This window comes from Aythya fuligula, chromosome 1, assembly GCF_009819795.1.
Source record: "Aythya fuligula isolate bAytFul2 chromosome 1, bAytFul2.pri, whole genome shotgun sequence".
In the NCBI taxonomy this organism is placed as follows: domain Eukaryota; kingdom Metazoa; phylum Chordata; class Aves; order Anseriformes; family Anatidae; genus Aythya; species Aythya fuligula.
Window position 1 is genome coordinate 57,437,099 of NC_045559.1, and position 21,823 is coordinate 57,458,921.

Below are 21,823 nucleotides of genomic sequence, written 5' to 3' on the forward strand. Positions count from 1 at the left end.
TATTTGCATTTCAAGGCTCCTGAAAGCGGAGGTGAGGACCCTGCCAGCTCTCGCCCTTGGCACTGCGCTGCCTGGACGTGAAGCAGAGCGGGGCTGGGACCCAGGCAGGTTTTTTGCAGGAGAACAGCTCCGGGAGCGGGCTGGCAGCGCCCGTCCCTGCCAAGGCCAGGCAGGGGCTGGGTGTGCCCGTGTTTTGTCGGCGAGCTCCATGTCATGGAAATGGAAACCCTACAGGAAGCCCTCGCCCGTTGGGCTACCGGGGAAAACTAAAAGTCCTGGAAAAAAAAAAAAAAAAAGAGAGAGAGAGAGAGAGAACCACCAAATCACACTTTCCAGACCTAAATAGGGTCCAGCTTCCCCCGGGCACCCTGCCGCAGGTGCCCGCGCCCCACAGCGGGGCCGCTGCCCGACTCCCGGGGGCTTCGCCCTGCGGGCCGAGGCCTCGCCGAGGAGCTCGGGGGGCGATGGGGCTGAACCGAGCCGGGCTAAGCCGAGCCGAGCCGGGGCGGAGGAGCCGCCCCCGGGGCCGGCAGGGAAAGGGGAGGGGAGCTCGGGGCGCCCCCGCCTCCCGGCCCGCCCCGCCGCGCCCCATGGTGCCGGCGCGGGGCTGAGGCAGCGGCTGCGGGGCCGGCGGGGCGCTCAGAGCCGCGCCCGCCGCCGCCGGGCATGGAGGGTGCCGAGGCGGCCGCCCCCGGCAGCAGCAGCCCCGCACAGCCCCGCTGCTCCTCCTGCGGCTCCGGGCCCGGCGGGGGAGAGGCTGCGGCTGCGGCTGGGACTGGGTTTGGGGCTGGGGCTGGGGCTGCAGCGGCCATGGAGGAGCCGCTGGTGGGGGAGGCTCCGGCTCCGGCTCCGTCGCCGGGGCCGAGGAAGCAGCAGGGGGTGAAGCGGCATCACCACAAGCACAACCTGAAGCATCGCTACGAGCTGCAGGAGACCTTGGGCAAAGGCACCTACGGCAAAGTCAAGCGGGCCATCGAGCGGTTTTCGGGCAGAGTGGTAAGGAAGGGGGACCGAGGGGGTGTTTTTTGGGGGTCCCCGTGGGGACGGGGCTTCGCCCGCGGGGTAGAAGCTGCCGCGTTTTGGGTGCTGGGGTGGTGCTGGAGTAAGGCATCAGGGCGTTTAAATTGATGTGTTGTTATTGGAAAAAAAAAAATCAGGGTGGCTTGCTGCTCGTGTTTGGCTTTTACACGCGTCCCTCCCGTGCACGGTGATTCCTTTCCCAAGTGGAAATCCGCGAAACCTGTCACGCTCCCGGCTGGCCAGAGCAGCTCTCAGTCCTGTCAGGATGGCAAACATCGGCCAGAGCCGCCCTCGTGCAGTCCTGCTGTAGCGACCCAAACTTTGCTGACACCTAAAAAAAACCACCACGGGGACTGCAACCCCAGCCCCGTTGGTTTTTACGACCCGTCTCACTGCTCGGTTGTGCCGGCTGGCTCGAGGCTTGCAGCAGCCCAGAGGCTGTCCTGCAGAAACTCAGCTGCAGCGTTTCCTAGCACGAAAATGAAGAAACGCACAGGTTAGCCAGAGTTATTGGCATTTTCCCTCTGCTGAAACATGTAAGCGCCCTCGGAGGACGAGGGCTGCCCAGAGAAATAGACGCTTTTCCAAAGAAGTCCTCGCACAGCTTTTCATATGAAGGAGACTAATTGAGTTTTCACCAGACTTCATCTAAAACCGAGGCATTTCCCTAGTGACATTACAGGTTTTGTCTCACTTGTCTCTCTGTTTCGCTTGTCTGGGAGCTCCACACGCACCCAGAGGCAGAGGCAACTGTAAAACAGCAAAAGGAATTGCAGATGCAGCGGCTTTAATAAGAGACATTTACTTTGCAACCGAATATCTTTGTGTCGACAGTGAAAATGAGGTTTCAGCCAAGCTGTGGAGTCATATCATGTATGCTTTCAGTTTATTAGCTCATTTGGAGGCTGGCTAAAGAGAAACCAGAGATGGACATCTCTGCACATGCTCACTCCAAGTATATGATTTTTAAAGTTTGCTGCCTTGGCTGTTTTACAGCGTCAGGCTAACAAAAGCTCCAGGGCTATATTATTTACTATTATTCCGTAAGCAGATAATTTATGAGTTTCATTACGTGATACAGTAAATAAGAGAATACATCCAAAAAATCATTTTAAAAGAGTCGATCAATTAGAAAATATTGACTGTATTGTCAATGGGATTTGGTTTTGTGAAGGGTCCTTGCTGAGGAAAGGATGTAGCATGGATGCGTGTCTAAGTTAACAGCGCACCTGTGGTCTTCTTGTCCTTTGCTATTCTCAAGCTCTTCAGCTCTGTAGCTAAAGGTACTTCAGTGATATGGTCTGAACTGAATTTATATGGCTAATGCCACCTCGAAATGGAGAGAGTGGAAATCAAAATACCACTGTGATCTTAGATGCCATAAAAACGTTACACTTGCTCTATCAGCTGGTATGTAGAAGCTAAACAAATCCTCGCAGGGGTGTTAGTTTTATACTACAGTAATATAACCCTTGGCGTGTGGCACTTCATAATTATTAACTAGTCTACAGGCAAGTTGTGGCGCAACGTGTCTGTTTGAACTTTAACATCTGCGAGTGTATGTAAAATATCCACATTTTGTCTGTTTACAGAATAAAAGCTAGTTGTTGGGAATCCAGCCAGACCTAAGGGAGCAGAAAACGCTTCTTGCTTTCTGACGGTTTTCCTGTCTGGCTGTTGCGCTGAGCACTGGTGGCTCTCCGAGGACTGAGACAGAAGCGCTGGCAGGATGACTGCTCAGAGAGGCGCAGAGCTTCCCTTCGTTTTTTTTCTCTCCTTTTCTTCCCATTCCTCTCCTGTGATCTTATTAGTGGCCAGCACTGGCAGCACGAGCGAGCAGGTTGGCCTGGCTGTGGCCGTGTGTCCAGCAGGGGATGCAGGAGAGAGCGCTGCAGCCGACACCGCTCCCAGCACCGCTTCCACTGCAAGCTGTCTGACAACCAGCGGCCAGGTAGCCGCAGTCCCAAGGTCGCTGCAGTCCAGCCTGTTGGCTTCCTGTCCTGCTACTGGTTTAGGTAACCATCTTTTCTTTTCTAAGCAGCTATTGGGAGCTGTATGGTAGCAGATCGCAAAGCTGGACCGTGGAAGCGGCGCTGCGTTCCCAGTCATCAGCCCTCTCCATCCCTCTCCTGCTTGGTCTTTCCACTTTCCTCGTCTGTTAACATCTCTTTTGCTCTATGGTGTTTCATAAAGATATTTGCATGATTAGCTGGGCTCTTAATGTGAAACACGAGCACTGGGTTTGTTGTCATCCATATGGCAACAATAAACAGCTCATGAGGGAAATAGAAATTGGCAAATGTGAGTTAATGAAGTAAAGCCAAGGTGCGAAGACGGTTCAGTCCGAGGTACGTGTGTGCTCTCCTCTTGTGCTGTTGCAGGATCGCTGTTGGCTAGAATGGAAGTAGTATTTGTTACTTATTAACAGGCTTACAGGTTCATTCAAATTGGTGTAGTTTCTTTGTCTTTCCTCTTAGCTCAGTGAAACATGATCGTAAAGTTTCCTGCCATAAAGCTCCAGGGTAGCTTGCACGATATGTATGTCGTTTGTTATTGGAAACAACTTAGGTGCATTTGTGTACTAGTTACCAGAGTGACTGCAGACAGTGCTGCGTGCTGCACGAAGCCGTTAAAATAATGCCCACCGCATGACGTACGAGGTGCCTAATTTCGCCAGCAAGATTTCCTTCATTAGTACTGGCTCAGTACGCACCGTGTAACTTATGATATTTTAAATTAAGGCACCTGTTAGTGAGTGTAGGGATGAAGAGAAGATATTTCAGGCCTGTGAAGTGACACTCACGTTGACATTTCTGTGGGTGTTTTCTCCGCTTGTCATCTTGCACATGTTAAAGCAAAGAACTGAGCTTTTGTTCACGGTGTGTATTCGGGCTTTGCTAGCCAAGAAATCCCCAGCTACACTTATGTCAGCATTAGATAAGCTGTGCATCGACCACCTCCGGCCGATCCCCTGCGTGGTGTGCGAAGGACGACACTGCTGGGCTCCTTGGTGGCCGAAAGGTTTGGCTGGAGCAAGTTCTTCTTGCAGGATGATTTTCCCCATTGCAAGATCTATGAGCTTTTCTCCCTCTCTTTCCTTAGGCTGCACGAGGGAGGCAATGGGGAGCAGCTGCAGGGGCCTCCTCTCTCCCTTCTGAGCCAGGGCATCTTTTCTTCCTCCTCACCAGCAGGTGGAGGAAGCACTATTCTTCTCCAGCCGCTCCTGCAGAAAGTTAATTATTTTGGGAATTGATGACAAGCTGCAGCCCGACATGAAAAGCAGGCGTGCGGCGCATATTTGTGCGGGCGTGTTACGGTTTGTGGTGCATGCTGTTTCTCTCTGCTGTGCAGAAGTGCAGGTGGAAGGATGTTGCCAAATTATGTTGGTTTCCGAATTAAAATCCAGTAAGAAAAACAAACTTTAGATCTAAACAGAAATATTTTCAGTTGCGACTCCAGTGAACATCTTTGCTTTGAAACAGCTCTGCTTCGCGGTGATTTCGGAGAGTTGTGCAGGGCTTGGAAACCATGTGAGAGAAGCAGATTACATGAAAGCAGGACCTGTGCTTCGCTGCCTTTATTTCTGTGTGTTACTGCAAAAGCAAAACATGAGCACCAGCAATGACAGCTCTGTCATGTCAGGAATTAACGCTTTGTCTGCTGCTCAGCTGCTTGCTTGTTGGGGTGTGGTTTTTTAAGGGTTCCAGATAAGGTAAAAGTGTGCTCGTGAGTCGTCAGGGATGGTGGAGCACTTGTCCCAATTCCCTTCCCTGTTTTGCTGATGCTGTGAGGAGGACGGTGGCTGTCCACTGCCTTCAAGTACCTATCACGAACTGAACTCTTCTAGTCAATAAAAATCCATGTTAAAATCACGTTCATGTTGCAAAGACAAACTCCACACAAATAGAAAATGTTGGTATTCCTCTCTTCCCTCTTAGGTATGTGAATTATCTCACCAGCTTTAATGACATGTTATACTTCCATTTTTTTTCCTGAGAACTGCTTCATTTGGCACCTGGGTCAGTGCTCCATACAGATTTTTATCTTGATCCTTCAGCGTGCATCCTCTGCAGAATGATGTCCAAATCTGAGGCTGTTTATTTTTATTTATTTGAGACTCTTTGTTGTTCTTATTAGGATGTCTTCCTTTATTGCAGACACCGGTGGAAGTATCTACACAGCACTGCTGTGATGTGAAGTGCTCGTACAGTACTTTGCACAGCAGGATCCTGGTTTGCGAACATGGCTTCCACAGCTATGATAATACACTTGAATAATAGTAACAATGGCTCGTATCATTACCCCGTTTTATACGTGAGAAAGAAAAACTTACAGATTAAAGCCAAAACCATCACAAGTATCAGCTCATTTTGGGTGCACAACCTAACACCTGATTTTTTTCCAGCCACATAGTGTACGTAACATCAGGGTCCTACAGATGACAGCCTCCTCCTGCAGAGCTCCGTCACTCTCTCCTTCTGGGCTCTCCCTACCCAGGGCTTTTGTCCTGGTGTGACATTCGGCGTCAGTCTCCACTCCTGACCCCTTTGCACTCTGCTTGTGCTCCTGCCTCTTGCTTTGTTCTGTGTGCCAGTGCTGTGACCCGCGCCGAAATCGCGGCCGTGCTCATGGTGCCGGAGCTGGGAGCTGCCAGTGGGATCCGTGCACCTCTGCAGCCACGTGGGGCCAGGCGCTGCCCAGTGGGAGCGGGGGCCTTGCACAAACCTAGTGCCAAAACCCAACTGTTTGCACGTCTTGAAGGGTGAAAAATGTGCTTTTTAGGGACTCGTAATGTGACCAAATCTGGACACGTTTTCATGGTGCTGAAGGCATGTTAGTGAAACCTGGGTTGTCCTTCATAATTTTTTTTATAATAAAAAGAAAAAAAAAGTCATGGAAATTCTAGATCTGGAATGTTTGAAACAGTATTTGGGCTTGCACATGGCTTTGTTGTTAATTTATTTGTTACCACCCCTAATTATTATCTGCGAAAATGATTATAAAGGGAAGAAAAAAACCACCAAATTTAATCTAGTGATTAAGTAATCATGGTGAATCATGATTCACCATGAATACTGTAAGTTTATTACAATAGGAGTTGCCACCTGATTATATAAAATTACTTCAGTCTTCACAAAAACACTTGAGTAGCTGAAATGTCAAAGATGAACTTGAACATCAAGGGCTGTAAACAGAAACAGCTGATTACAGCATGCAGGCCATGAGGTGAGAGGCACCTCCAGTCCTTGGAGAGGTGGATTCGTACCGAGGAGCACAGGTCAGTGATATAAAAGCTTGAAAAGTCTGGCTAGCCACTAAGGGGTCATCTGAATGCGTTAGCCTGTCAAATCTTTTACCAAATGAAAGAACAGCATGTTCTTTCCGAGCTTTGAATGGGCATCAAGTAAAATTCCTTTGAAGATTTTTGTACTGTCTTACAGGTGAATGAATAACAGAGTCATGAGAAAATGCTTTTTTTTTTTTTTTTTTTTTTTTTTTTTTAATTAGATTGGACAATATCAGGCAGGTCAATTTCCTCTGCCTCAGTACATCCCATTGGGAAAGGATGCTGCTTCGTACAGAGAAGTTAGGCTAACTGCAGGGGCACGTTTTGGCCTGATACATACCTATTGTGAACCCACTAAATGTGAAATTCACAACAGAATTTGAGCTGATGTTTATAGCACAGCCTTCGGCTCAAAACACTGTAAAATGCCTAAGCATTATTGCAAATGGTTTCAAAGCACCATATGCTAGAGAATGCAACAGAATGGAAATTGCTTGTAGAAAGTCTTTCATTAGATATGGATAAAATATACTGTGTTTTTTGGTGGCATGTGTTTTAAAAATTATTATTATTTTTTAAGAACCACAATGCGGATTTGCCATGTGGAGACAATTATTGTATATACTGTAGTTTGGGGTCATACATGTTGAATAAAACGTGTGGAATGTGCAGTTCTTGCGAGCAATTGTTTATTCTTTGCAGAACTGTAATCGTAGTTAGTCTGTGTTTTGTCTGGTAAATAAATAGCTGGAGAGCCTTTGCTGGGCTGAAGAATCTGGAGGGGGCATGTGGTGGCCAAGCAGCGCCAAGGAGGAATGCCCCAGGTGGGTTAAAAAAGATCACAGAATCAGTCACTTAGGTTGGAAGAGACCTCCAAGATCACCTAGTCCAACCTCTGATACATCAGTCTTCAACGCGGGCAGGCCAATGTGTGTCAAGCCATGATGATCCAAGTGCAGACCATATGGGATGCATTTCCAGTGCCCACATGCCAAGGATTCACAAACTGGCTGCTGCTGTTGGCTTTGATGAGGGCATTGCCCTGATCACAGAATCACAGAATTTCTAGGTTGGAAGATACCTCAAGATCGTCGAGTCCAACCTCTGACCTAACACTAACAAGTCCTCCACTAAGATTTAGGTCTCAGCCTCCTGTACCATGCTCAGGACCCCTCTATATCTGCACAAACCAGGATGCCGACACCAGAGCATCTCCTCCATCTGAACAGACATGTTCCTCACAGAAGGACAGTGTTGTCTTCTACACTCTACCTATGTAAAGTGGGACCAAAACCATATGTTTTCTGCTCCAGTGCCAGCTGATGCTACAGAGAGCATTGGTCTCGTCTCTTGCTTGCGTCCTGCCCAAATCGCCCAGACGTGCACCTGCCATTTTATAGAAAATGCTCCTGGTGTTAGCCCTTGGTGGGTCACTGTACTTGGCATGGCTGGTATGTCGGAGGAAATGTCTCGCATGAAAAGGTCTCTTTGTAAATATGCAAATTACATTTGTCAGCGTTTTCCTCAAATCTCTTCCACCAGATGTGGGTACCATGTGTGTCCACTTAATAAACTAAACTCGAAATAATTTCCACTTTGCTAGATATATGGGGAATAGCCAGGGGGGGCGGGTAGCGAACTACAAAGCAAGGTAAAAACTGCATATGTGTGCTGTTATATTTGATGACCAATTCATTAAAGCCATAAGTGTATCCAGGCTTTCAATAGTGTTCTCCTGCTGTTGCTTCCTGCACTCCCTGGCTACAAAATCAGTCTCTATGGCTCTCATTTGTCTTACCCACATGAAAGACTTTGAGCATCTGCAAGTTATGATTTGAGAAGTATCTGCTTTTAAACAGAATGTATTTATCACCATGTCTTCACAGGCAACATGGTACATTGTATAAATTAGAGGATCCTAGACCTTTGAACACTAGGGGGCTGGGTGAGATATTCCATGAGTCGACGGTGTCTGGCCATCCTGATCAAACATCCTGGACCCACACCAAAAATGCCAGATGTTCAATAGATGTGGGGGCCCTCCTGTAACCTTTGCTGCATGTTGCACTGGGGGATGTGGGGAGGGGGCGAGATCGTAGCCATCCATTGCTCTTACGCTGTTTTAATGCTCTCATATATTTTCTGTTTCAAACTGAACACCGTGAACCAACCTTCAGTTCATCCTGTTAAGCCCATACACAGTATTAATACTTTCAGTGCCTTAACTCTCCGAAGGCAGGTGGGATTTGCTACTAGCCTTGGTGCTTTACAAGACATCAGCCCTTAAAACTGTCACTGGCCCACGGCTGGTTGCAAGTCCTGGATCTTGCTCAAGTGTGACTTTTTTTTTTCAGGCTCTGTTCTTGCAGACAGAGGAAAATAATAAAATATTTTAATGGGTGTTTCCTTTAATTTAAAACAACAACAGCAACAGAACAGCAACACAGCAGCTTTGGAAAGAGGGAGGGGTTGGCATGGCTGGTATGTTCAAAATACTCTTGGCCATCTCTGGGTACATGCAAAATCTCAAAACAAATGCAGGTCTTGCAATGTATAAGTTATTTGAATGCTACAGAATCCACTCCAGCAGCTCCTAGAGACTAGCCCAAAAATGTCTGTAAGAAGACAGCGCAGGTTGCTCCAGTTAACGTGTGACCACCATCAGTCTTGGGCTATCTCCTCAGCCTTCCCACCTCCCTTGCTGCGTTTCCATTTCACCTCAGCTCCACTGATGACACAACCCTCTCCTCATCCTCCTCTTCATCCCGGCCACCCTCCCTGGCCCCACGCAGTCTGTGCCAGGCCCAAGTAGATGGGGCAGCCGCAGAGGGATGAAGGCACGTTGGTGTTAGGCCACCTGCGATACTGGGTGGTGATGGGGAGGCTTCCTGCGCTGGGCTGGCCGTCTCTCTGCTAAACCCAGAGCCCTTCAGCTGCCCTGGCCCTGCTGCTGGCATATGGGACGACTTAAGCAGAATCGCTGGAGGAGCCAAATGTCTTTGTTCTGAGGTCTGGCTGCTCGAGGGGCTTGCAATTATGCTAATGTCTCGCTGTGTCAGAGAGCTGAGTCAGCGTGTTTGGGTTTAAGCAGCACTGCCTTGGAATAAAGACAGTAGTTAAGGGATATTAAACTTAAATAAAAATCTGTTGTTTCTGTGAAAAGATACCATTGCATGGCTAAAATTTAGCTGTTCATGGATGGATCAGAAAGATATGGGCCGTGACGTAGATGGAAATCACAGAGCCCACATATCATGTTTCCCATGCAAACGAGGACATTTCATCTCTGTTACAATTTCTAATCTCCACAAACTCCCTGATGATGAATGATATCTCCCTTTATTTTAGAGACAAATCTAATTTAAGAAGTGATCATGAGTATTTTTCACGGTACTGACTAAAAGAGTTAGCAATGAAGGTTGGATAAAAATACCTGCTCGAACCTTGTCATACTGAACAAATGTTCCTTTTTTTTTTTCTTAAAAAAAAAAAAAAAAAAAAAAAAGATGAACATTTGGCGTAGGCAACAGTGCTTTGTTGTCATTGATACAAGAAGATTAAGTCTTTCGCACACACATTTAACAGGAAAAGATGGCAAGGCATTTGTTAAAAGAAAAACAGCTCTGGAGGCAGGAGTTTGGGGTTGTCATTTATTTGCTTATTTTTGCCATTGTGTTCTGCGTGGATCAAACCTGGTCACTGCTCATGTGACATTTGGCTGGGACAGGGTGCGAGTGCCACCCCGCCACCAGTTATGTGGAGAGCTTGAGGGACGCCTGGTGTGGCGGTGTCCTCAGCAGGACCGTGGCTCATACCCAAATACTTCAGCATAGGCAAAATAAGTTTTTGGTGGGTGAGCACGGGAGGGTGCAGCCTCTCTGGTGCTGAGTGCTGCAGCACCGCGCAGCCTGGAGCATGGGAGAGCTGCGCAACAGCACAAGGCAAAACGCCTGCAAAACCTGCCAGAAGGCAAAGCTGCTGAGCAGAGTATTCAGCATTCATTAACAAGCAGGACATCTGGGCTGCTATCCGCACTTGACACTTGACTTGTGATTGTAACTGTCAACTGGATTTTGGGGGGAGCTTAGATGCACTTCTTAGCAATTTTTACCATTCCCTCGGTTCTGATACCAATCAGTTTGGCTTGGGCCTAGCTGACCTTACAGGGATACAACCAAGAGGCTTCCACATTGCCCTCCCATTTTTAACCAGGCCTCTACATGAGTCATGCAGTGTCCTTTACACTATGCTGCCTTTTCCTTTCATGTAGTCAGCCTTTCCCTTATCTCTGTTTCTTGCTGGGCTTTTGCCCATCAAGCGGCTGTCGGAGCACCTCATAGCCTGCCGTAGCCTCACCATGACTTTGTCAGTACGTAGACTCACTCTGTCCATTTTCCCAAAGAGGAGATGAGGTGATATCTGCATTTTGGTGCTGCACCAGCTTAGCTGGGCTGGGTGGGCCAGCCCTGTGCTTCAGGCAATGCCCGTGGTGGGTGCAGTAGTGCCAAGCACAGGCTTCCTTCCCTCGCAGTGTTTACTGCCCTTGGGTGCTGAAACGGGGAGAAATACAGAAGCAGGCCTCTGCGGGTCCGTCTCCTGCAGGGGTGCATTGCCATAGCTTGATGCTTCGAGCACCAAGGGTGTTGGATGGTTTCCCTCAGGTCACCCAGCAGGTCTGTGGCAGAGGCACAAAGAAACCGAGGTGGGCTACAGCTTCATCACTGGGCCGGGCCTGGCTCTTTCTTCTGTGTGTACAGCCTCTTCTGCATCAGAAAGATGGCTCATTGACCAAGGTCCTCTTGTCATGGCTGCGGTCACACAGCAGAGGGGTTGGTGACACTTTTTCCAAAGCCTTCCAGCTGCTGTGCCTTGGTGCTTGGTCCCTGCTGGGTACCACAGCAAGTCCTTTAGACCCGGGAGGAGCACGGGCCTTCAGCTAGGCAGCACATCGTGCCTACATCTGGGCCAGGGACCATCCCTCTTTTTCAACAACAGGATTTTTTTTCTGCGTACAATTTGAGAGCTTTCTGCCAGGTGAAGCAAGTGTATTCTCCCAGTTCATCCTGTCTGGCATCTCATTATGACAACACAGTCTAATGGGACCGATGAAATGCTTCGTTGTGGATTGCCTGTCACTCGTGAGGAATTCGTCAGGGAAAGGAATTTCATTCTGTACTTCAGCCTCCTTCCAGCCTCTCTCGGATGAAAAGAAAACTCCGCAGCCGTGAATGTAACTGGTTATCGTTATTGGATATCATTACTCACTCACTTGGAGCATAAAAAAAAAACTCGCATCCCTTGTGATGTCGTGGGTGAAATGCTGCTCTCGGTTACATTAACACTGTTGTAAACCGAAGAGTAGAATTTGGCCCTTTGTTTCAATTGAAATAGTTGTTTAACACAGGCAAGGACTAAACAATGCACTTGAAAGCAATTTGTGTTATTGTCTGTAGAGCAGAGCTTGTATTTTATGAACTGGCTGATCATAAAGACAGCATAAATCATGTAAAGCATTCTCATTTACTTTTTCTTTCTTTTTTCTTTTTGCAGATGGGGCTTGTAGAGTAGAGTTGCAGTCAAATGTCTGCTCCAGGATATTTTAGTTGAACTGTGTGAGTCCATTAAACAAATGTAATGGCTTTTTGGAAAGAAGTGCTGCGTGTTTCAAACCAAATGTTTTACATAGAGAACATCTGGGTAGCGCTGGGTGTTTGTATGTAGAGCACATCAGACAGCAGCCTTAGTGAGCTCAGCTGGGAGGTTGCCTGGGATGTAGTTGTAGGATATGACAGTTCAGTTGTTGTAGGGAATAATTCCTATGAAGTATTGCCATAAACCGAATGTTTGGCACAAACAGCTCTATCTTTGTTTTACTGCACACCCAAGTTATTCTTCTTATCTACCCAGCAAAACTCTAAACAATGTTTAAACAATGCAGTAAATGTTGGCACCTCATGAGCAGCAGCGTGCCCATTAAAGCAAGCTTGGAGAAAGCAGCGTGAAGGGGGAATTCGGCTCACTCTGTTTTCAGGGATTCCTGCCACAGACAACGCGGCGTGAGTGAGTGATGAATGCAGTATGTGCAAGTGCTGTGGAGGGTTGAGCTGGAAGTGATCGACGGTACAGTGGTGTTGCGTGCTGTTGCTTTGAGGAATGTGAAAACACAAAACCGGTGATATCCGCACAATTAGCCTGACATTAGGGTTTGTTGGGGCTACTGGAAGAACTTGAACCTAACTTGAACCTAAATTAACAAGCCCGCTTTTATTTTGCGACATCAGAGGTGCTATACTTCCAGGAAATGTAGGAAATGTTGAACAGAGTTTTATTTGGGTGTCTGTTCTTAAATTATTTCTGCAGTTTAGCTGAGGAATGCACGGCTCAAATGAGATGAAAGTTGTAATTTCCAGAGTAGCGATGCAGCTTCCCCTTTCAGGATTGTTTAAGTAAAAAGTTAAACAAAGTGGGTTAGGCAGTCTTTCGCTCCGGTCCCTTGTGGACAGCAATTCACGTTGTGCAGCACTGCTTTAATAGTTCTGCTCGGTACGACATGATTTGTGGTATTTGCTGCGATGAATTTCTGGCCTGAGCAGCGTGAGAGGGAATTGCTCCTCACTCGGAGGAAGGTGGTACATCCAAGTCTGTGCGAAGGTCGCTGGCAGGGTGAAGCGGGAAGCCTGCGCTGCTGCTGCTGCACTACCTAACAACTTCGCTTTTGGCACGGGGACCCCAGAAAGCCGAGTGCTAACTCTCCCTCGTTCGACTGACCCCAGCCAAAGCGCAGGCCAAAAAAGGTGTTTGTGCGTGTTGAAGAAGGGGGCAACAGTCCTGGAGATCGCGCAGGCTGGGGGAGTTTGCCAAAAGCTTTCCATCCCTTTCTTTAAAAATAAACGCAAAGCGGTTTGCTGCTTCTCCCCTCCAAGGTAACTGCTCCCCATAACTGCTTATAACAACTGCCTGTAGTTTCGCACTTCTCTTGTAGCAAGGTGGAGTTATGCTTTTAAAGCTGCAAAATTGCATGACAGCCAGCCACTTCTTGGTAGGAAAGCGTAATTCAGTTCTCCCCATCACGTCTATTCCAGGCCCTGCTGGCTGTGGGGAGTGAGAGTGTTCCTGTTCCTGTATTATTCCCTCCACTGAGCCATTAGGGTGGCCCTGGTAAATTACTTCTGATAAATAAAAGGGAACAACAGGAGGTTTCTCTACCTTCAGGGGTATAAATATTTCTTAGAAATCAGAGACGGATGGGGAAGAAATGTTAGCAAAGTCCTTTCCTCCCTCTGTAGCAATTCCACCGCCTTCTGTCATAAATTCTAGGAGGGTCCCTTCCAAAAAGGGACCATTAAATAGGTAACATCCAGCCTGGCCAATGCAATACTGGAGCAGTGCTTTTACAAAAACAAATTTAATACTGCAACGTGATCTGCAAGGCCTGGAGCAAAATAACCTGGGTGAGGCTTGATACAAACGGTTGCCAATCTTTTTGTTTTCCAAGAGTATTTTTCCAGATAGGATGTGGGTCTATGGTTCACCAGATTCCCACCAGGAAATGTTTATATTTTGGTCCTTCTTAGAATTTAGTAAATTATACAAGATGTAGGTGCTTCTAAGCTGATGGTCTCATGTCGTTAACCCTTCCAACTATGCTGTTTATACACCTCCATGTACCTTCTGTGATACAGTCTCAGTGGCCCACCATCTCTGCGCAACAAATGCTTGCTCATTAATGATAATCCAAAGCCTAAGCTCTAAGCTCAAGGTTAAAGTCTCTGCATGCTTCCAAATTCCACCAAAGGTTATTTAGGAACTTGAGGTGGTCAAGCAGTGTAGCGCTGGGTATTGGGTTTTGATTAGCGTTGTAGTACCTGAAGGACATTTCTTGAAGAAAGAATCTTCTTAAGTTTTTCATATCCTGTTGGTGAAATAACACTTTCTTTCTCCTTTCAATTAACTCTTAGCCTTCTTTGAAGGACTGCAGAACCAGGAGAGCAAAATTAAAGGATCTGCACAATACCAGGTGACATAGCATTTGTGCCAGAAGGGATGTTGTAAAGATGCACAGAGCTCTTAGCAGTTCTGAGGCTTCCCTGAACTCACAGACACTTCAGGGAAAAGGAGAGAATAAGCTGAATTACATTTGTTTACCCACGACTTCCTCAAGCAGAACTTACCAAGTGAATGAAAATGCACTGTCAGGTGGCTTCTTGGAAAAAAAAAAAAAGTGTTGTAAAAAAGTGTTTAAACAAAGTCCAACTTCTTTCCTTGTTTAATGTGAATTACAGCCTTGCAGTGATATAGCACCTTTCACCTAAACATATGCAAAATCACTTTGGAGACTCTGGTAACTGCTCAGGTTACCATTATTTAGCAATTATTTAGCAGCACGTTGCAATAGTCTGCAGCAGTTGCTTAGAGGGTGTGAATATCTCCATTTCCAACTTAAAATATTGGGAGGAATTGCAGGAGACTGTCCATTTCAGACTGGAAATAGATCCAGGCTCTGGGGCTTTTTACCCCTCTTCTCAAGAAAGTCATAAAGGGCTTTTTCTACAGAAGTAGCCAGGATCTTGGTTTTGCATTTCATTCCCAAATCAGTGCCTCGAACAGTGTGCACTCCTACTATGGAGGATTACTTCAGTGTGATTCACTGCTTATTCACAACTAAAAAAACAACTTTGAATTAAAATCCCTCTCTGTTGCCCCAGGTTAGCATTTTGCATGAGATCAGCAGCTTTGGTAGCTGTGAGATCAAGCCTCAAATGAATGTGAGATCTATCTTCCAGTTTTCGGAGGGGGAATCTGTAATATCCATGTAACACTGAGAACAGTAAACTTGGGGCTTGTGAATTCCTTCACTCCTCTTTAACCTGACTCGCCAGTAATTTAATTAGTGCTAACCAGTCTGCACACTGAGTTGCAGAAGTTAAAAGACCGACACATGATTCACTTCCAGTGACTTTTCCTCTTTTGCACATGTGCTGGATGGAGCTGCACTGTATTTGGAAGTTGATCAATAGCGATTGCACAATTCTAACCTTATTTAAACTATGATATAAACAGACATGATAGAAACGGATGCTACCAGGTTTTTTCCTACTTATAAGTGAAGTCAGATTTTTTATTTTTTATTTTTTGGTTCCAACAAAATCGTAACCTGGAAGAAAAGCAGTTAGACTTTGTGTAATCCCAATGCAGTGTAGCATTTGGCTTTTGTAAATGTGGAAGCCAAAAATAAACATCTGCTTGGCAACTTCACCAGAAGTTAACTATAAATGCAGTTTTCGTCTTCTCAGCGAATGTGGCATACAGTGCTGGTTGACATCTATTAAGGAGGAAAGATCCGTAGCTGAGGTTGCAGAGCTTTTTTTTTTTTTTTTCTTTTCTTTTAATTACAATTAGGAACCTCCACTGCAGCAGGAAAATCCCCACCCAAGTTTCTTTCCAGATATAATACCTTATGTGCCAAAACATTAACTTTCCTTGAAAGTTTGGAGGTAGCTGGATGGGCTATTTGTGAGTTATTAGATTTTGGAAAAGAGATGGTCTTCCATCAGTCTGACACGACAACCACAACACTTTATCCTGGCCATATTTTTCCCAACTTTCTGTAGTACTTCAGAATTAGATTGTGAGTCTGTTCTTTTGCAGAGCAGGTTATCAACATGTTAAAGTGTTAGGTATTGCATCTTTGGATATTCAGCAGGATCATGCCAAGACAAAAGTAAGCATAGTGGCTCCTCTCACTGGACAGATGAACTCTGCATGAGGCAGGGACTCTTCCAGCATGCCAGTCTTGGCCTCCAGCTCTAGCAGTGCTAGCTGCAAACATCTCCAATAACCTCATCTGGTCCAGCCTCTATTTTCCATTGAATCCCTTGCAACCCCAGCTGCTACCGTGGCAGGCAGGACTTCATTAATGTCATATGAAAAGCTTTCATTTTGGGAAGGGAAAGATTTTTCAATAGATTTCTGACTTGCATTAGTAAGCTGTCAATTTCTGAATTCTGCAGCCCTCCCTTCCCTCTGGTTTGAAGATCCACTGAAAAAAATGAATTGATTCAATGAAAAAATCAATAGCCACATTGTTAACCTGTGTTTTTAAATGCTCTTGAAAAGCAGATCTATACCGACCCAGATGAATGGTTTCTTTCACTCCTAATGATATATCAGTCCTGAAACGATTAATACAGAGCCGTAAGTTGTGCCAGGTAGTGAGGACAACTCAAGGCCAGGCTTCTCAGCTTGCAATGAAAAAAGGTCTGCCGGGCAAATTTGTCAGAGGATGCGTGGTGTAAATATGCCAGCCTTCATATGCGGAGCTGAGGGCAGCAGGTACAAAACAATGAAGGGTTATAAATTTTGCAGCAGGGCAGTCGTTACTCAGGAAATGCGCACACAAGGCCTGTGAACAGGCACCGTATGCGGGGGTGAGGAAAGAAGCGGAGGAAGGGTGTTGTACATGTTCCTCCTGGCACCCACTTTGTATGTGTACAGCAGAAATGTGCTAATCTGGTGCTTTCTTCTTGTTAAACTCGGTTCCATGGGCATTTTTCTGTGTGAATAAAGCCACCTAGAAAGAAGATCTCACCCCTTGCCTAGTATTTGTGATTAGCTGGTTCCTCTCCACTTGCTGAATCTCCATTTACGTACAGTAGCAGCAACTGCGTCTGACAGAACTGGGAAAGAGCAATTACAACAATGGTAAAATGACCCCAGTTCTCAGAAGAAGCACTGGTAGTTTGTGCCTTAGCTTATGCAAATGGAATTGTGATTTCGCATTTATCCCATAGACTTGGGACTTCTAGTGCCCAGGTGCAAAGGTGAGAGTTTTCCTACAGGTAGTGAGTGATAGGAGCAGTAAATCACCCTTGGTTTTCAGAAATGTAATCTTTTTTATGTTATACTTTGAGAAGAGGGGAAGGAAGCAGAGAGGTGCTGGTGTTCTCTATTTGCTTTTACCGTACAGAATGAGACAGTTGTAAAAAAATACCTTTGCCTCTTAAAAGCAAGTGAAGTTGAAAGGTGCATCGAGGCATGTGCATCCTCACCCTTTATGCATGCAGCTGCTGCCTGTTGGACAGCGTTTTGTCTTCGCTACCATCCATGTAAGGCCACTAACAGATGTGCAGTGGGACAGAGCACCTGAGATTCGGGTCATTGGAGTCTCATTGGGTGTGGATGGCACTGTCTGCCCATTTGAGCATGTTCCCCGCTTCTTGCTTGGTTTGCCAACCTATCAATCAAAGGAGTCGGGCCGTCGATAAATAATTAATTAGGATTTTGTTGCATGCTTGGCTCCCAAGCAGCATCGCCATGGAGATGATCTGGCTTTTAGGATGTGAAAAGTAGCAATCTCCAAAACAATGGCATTGTGTCAACCTTACCCTTTTTCCCTGAAAGAGAGCTCTCAGGGATGGCGAAGCAAAATGTGCGATGCCAGGTGCCGATTTCACTTCAGTGGAGGTGCAGAGGCACAACCTGCACGATGCTGTTCACTGCTGCGTTTGGCCTGGGATGGGATTCTCAGGATAGCTTTTTTTTTTCCTTCATGTCAGGGAACATGGCAAAGAAATACTCGTGGGAGAAGAGACTTAAAAGAAGAAGTCTGGATGGATCCTCATCTGCGGGAATGCCTTTGCAGAAACCTGTTGGATGCTTGGCATCCCATGGCTCCTTCTTTCCACCTGGAAGGCCCAGGGGCCGGATAGGCAGTTATTCAGCCCACTCCCTGCCTTTCCTTTCTCTTCCTTGTGCAGCCCCTGGAAGTGCCCTTTCATTCATTCAGTGCATTATCAGCATCCCCCTCCTTATCATCTGATTGCAGCACCTCGGGGACCACCCAGTTTCATGGCTTTGTTTCTCTTCCTCTTCTGTTGGTGATGTCTGGGCCAAGAGCCATAGGCATTTTCAGACTCCCCTGGAAAAAGTACCATAGGCATTTCCAGACTCCCCTGGAAAAACACAACACGGTGCCAGACGTTATTCTTTCTTGCTAAGCTCCACGGAGCTGGAGAAGGAACAATGTGCCTTTTCTCTCCCCACCCCCAGACATCCTCTGCTCTGCCTCTTTCTCCCCCTCGCCTCGATCCACCTATTCTTTACCTCCCCACCCTCGCTGGCACTTGCCACATGGCACTTCCCACCTAGGAGTCTCAAGGAGAGGAAGCGGAGCTGTGAAACTGGCCGGGTTTGCCCGTTTCCCATTGCTGGGTGGGGCCAGGCCCCGCTGGCAGCTTGGGGAAAGCCAAGGTTTATGGCTGCACAACCCTCCCCTCCCGCTGCACCCGGAGAAAATTGTGTGCAATGCCGTTCGTTAAGCCGCATTTCTGACATATCTCCCCGTGACAGCGAGCCGTTTTCCCTTCCTCGAGGGACTGAGCTCCCTTCCCTGATGTCATTTTCCCCGCTCTCCACAAGGCTGTTGCAGTAACCCCTTGGCATTTGCTCCCGAGCACGGGCGGTATGCGCAGGGGCTGGACCCAGCTTACAACCCACAGCCCCCGCGGTGGAGAGGAGCAGTTTGTTCATATCTTACCACAGCCCTAAAAATAGCCCTTGGGAGATAATAGGAGTGGAAGATAGCTTTCCATGGGACTGAATGTACTGCATGCGGAGGCTGCCGGGGGAGGCGGTGGCATTCAGGTGGCCTGCCTGGGTTACAGCAGCAGCCGGCTTAAAAATCTGGGGCTTTCTGCAGCGTGGCGAATTCCACCTTTGTTTATATTCACGCATCTTGGCTGGAAATGAGGCAAACATGAGTTCATCAATTAAAAGCAAACGTACGAACCGGCTTCCTGAAACCAAGAGACGTAGCTTAACGCTCTGAAGAAAACTTGTTGCTTATCTTATGAGCGACGATGCCAGCAATGACTCAGCAGACCCGGAGATGTGATCTGGAAGTGGGCACCTACTGCCTGCTCTGCCCTTTGCCAAATGTTCAGACTTTTGAGATATTTTGCTGTTCACTGGGGTCTTAATTTGCCTTTGTAGAAGAAAATTCCACGCGTCTGCTTTGCCCAGCAGCCAAGAAGCTCAGAGAGGAGGAGACGTTTCTCTTACAGATAGGACTGAATGTACAGAAACCTTTGCAACCGTCGTGTTTTTGAAGTATTTATAGCTCAATTCATGTTATTTGTACCAAACAAAAGCAAAGAAGCATGAAGCGTATTGGAAAATACTTCATAATCTCTCTACACCAGTTCAGAGAGCGAGTATAAATCCTCTTTCCAGCAAATGGAGACAGGTAATTTATTGCAGCCTTGAAGAGAGCAGCTTATTTCTCCACGCTTCCTGCCCAGCAAGCTCTGCAAGCTGACTCATGGAGGGATAGGGAGCCAAAAGCTGTGCTCCCTCTTTCCTATCTGCTTCTGGAGGGCAAAGCAGCGGGTGAGCGGCAGCTGTGCTCAAGCAAAGCCCTTTGGAAGTGCCTGGCTCGACTGGAGGCTCACAGCCCCCTGCTTTCTCTCTCTCGTGCCGTGCATTTTGGGGAAGGTATTCCCTGTATTTGCTTAACATGTAGGGGCTGGTAACTACGTGTGAGGGTGGTTTCAGTCCATCCCAGGTGCTCCTTTCTCCCCTGTTACCCGCTGTGGCGTTGGGACTCCATTGCCACCAGGGCTGCAGAGCAGATCCCAAGGATGCTCCTGCTGCATGGGGCTGGCAAGGGACAGTGACACAACTGTTTTGGTCTGTTGGCTGAGGATATTTAGCTCACAAGGGTTCTCCTAAAGGGGAATGTGTATGTGTGTACTTGCATGCGTGCACGTAAGCAGTAAACTCTACAACTCGATTAAGACCATCAAGTCATTCAGAATCAGTCCCCACAGGGACCGTTGCATGGTCTAGTTTTGAGCTGTGACCTTGCTACTTAGGCATATGTTTAACTTTACACGTGTGAGCTATCCCACGAAAGTCAGTGGACTGCTCACGTGTGAAGTTAGGCATGTGCTAAAGTGTTTTGCCAGAACGTGTACCGGGGCTACAGGGGCTCTGGGTGAACTTGAACCTATTTTGCTAGGGCAAGAGGCTTTGGATTTCATTATTAAGAACCTGATATGGTACTCTGTCTGAAAGCAAGGTCTTGGAGTTATCTGAAATTCTCATTAAGACAAGAAGCTAGGAAAAATACAAATTCCTCCACTAGTAAAGTTACTAAAAATACTCTAATTAAATTATCTAAGTCCTAAAACCAGTAAAATACATCGAAGAAGTGTGGTAGAGGTATAAGTACAGTGCTCTGAGAGTACCAAAGGGACTAATAGCTCTTTCTCTGCAGATCTGGAATATTTTAAGTAGTTAATGTAGCTGATGTAAAAAAAGCATATTGCATTTGCCCTACTCTTGTTTCACATGCGGCGACCCTTAGTAAGTTTTGATGGTGCACACAGTGGAGCTGTTGCAGAGAAAGCAAGGAAAATAATCAAGCAAGCAAGAAAAGGACCTAAAGAATGGACAAACAAGTTCTTTCATAAAGTATTTCTCAATTGAGATTATTTCTTATTAGGCTGAAGTTGTTCAGGTTCGTCGTGTACCATGTCTGGCAGCAGTCCAGAGAGCTTTTGAAAAAAAAGGAGCCAGCTCTGTTGGGTGGTAAAAGCACTATATTTTCCAGAATATATTTCTGAGTAAAACACAACTCACAGAAGAAATTCCGTTATTGCTATTTGTCTTACAACCAAACAACAAAAAAACAGAGAGGGATCTTATTTTGCTCAGAGAGATGAAAGCAATGACATACCCCGAACGTGATCATGACTCGCATCGCTTCTATGAAATACAGAAAAATATACTTGGCTGCTTTCTTGTTCGTGCTGCTGTCTTCACATCAGTGAACTTAAGCCCACAGACCTTTGCCGACACAGCCCGAGCAGCCTGCTACAGGTGAACGACACTTGGCTGGCAGAGATCCCTCGTGTGGAGCAGAGGAGCCAGCGCGAACACCGCTGTGCGCCGTCCTGTTGCGCTGCTAATCCTCTTTTGGGATGCCTCTCTGACAGTGAAAGCCTGCTGACAGCAATCACTCGCTCGCTGGCCTTTCGGATCAGGTCACCCTCAGGGCTGTGTGCTCCTGGTAGTCCTTGAGCCCTGTGCAGGCCACCAGGCACACAGTGCGAGGTAGAAAGTGTTTGCTGAGATGTGTTCGAGCTGTTCATTTCCCTAAGACTCTTTTTGAGGGGGAAAATAGCAACTGGACATGGGGAAAGCTATCAGAGTTGGCCTCTAATGATGCTGTGGCTTGGTGGGCAAGATGCTCCTATGATGTGTTGCGGTTTGGGAGAGGCAGGCAGCAATTACTGTGCTGCTACAGTCCTCGTTCCTTTAGGAGTAACATCAGCTTTCCCTTTCGATTTCCTCATCTTGTTCCTCAAAGAAAGTGAATAGTGCCATTTCACCACTTGCTGCCTGAGGCTTAAATAATAAATGGCTGCACTGTGCTTTGAGCATCTTCATGTGCTACGCAAATACGCAGCGGTAGCATTTCATCAGTAGCTGTGAGTGTCTCAAGTCTTGCTCCAA

At 46.9% G+C, this 21,823-nt stretch overlaps 1 protein-coding gene across 1 annotated transcript in view; it reads left to right on the top strand.

Annotated features, from left to right (window-relative positions):
* Positions 1-666: 666 nt before the first annotated feature.
* Positions 667-21,823, top strand: part of NUAK1 (NUAK family kinase 1) — a 47,741-nt gene continuing 26,584 nt past the window's right edge. Inside the window, exon 1 of the mRNA XM_032195782.1 lies at positions 667-996. Within this exon, the coding sequence (XP_032051673.1) occupies positions 667-996 (330 nt within the window). The remainder of the gene's footprint in view (positions 997-21,823) is intronic.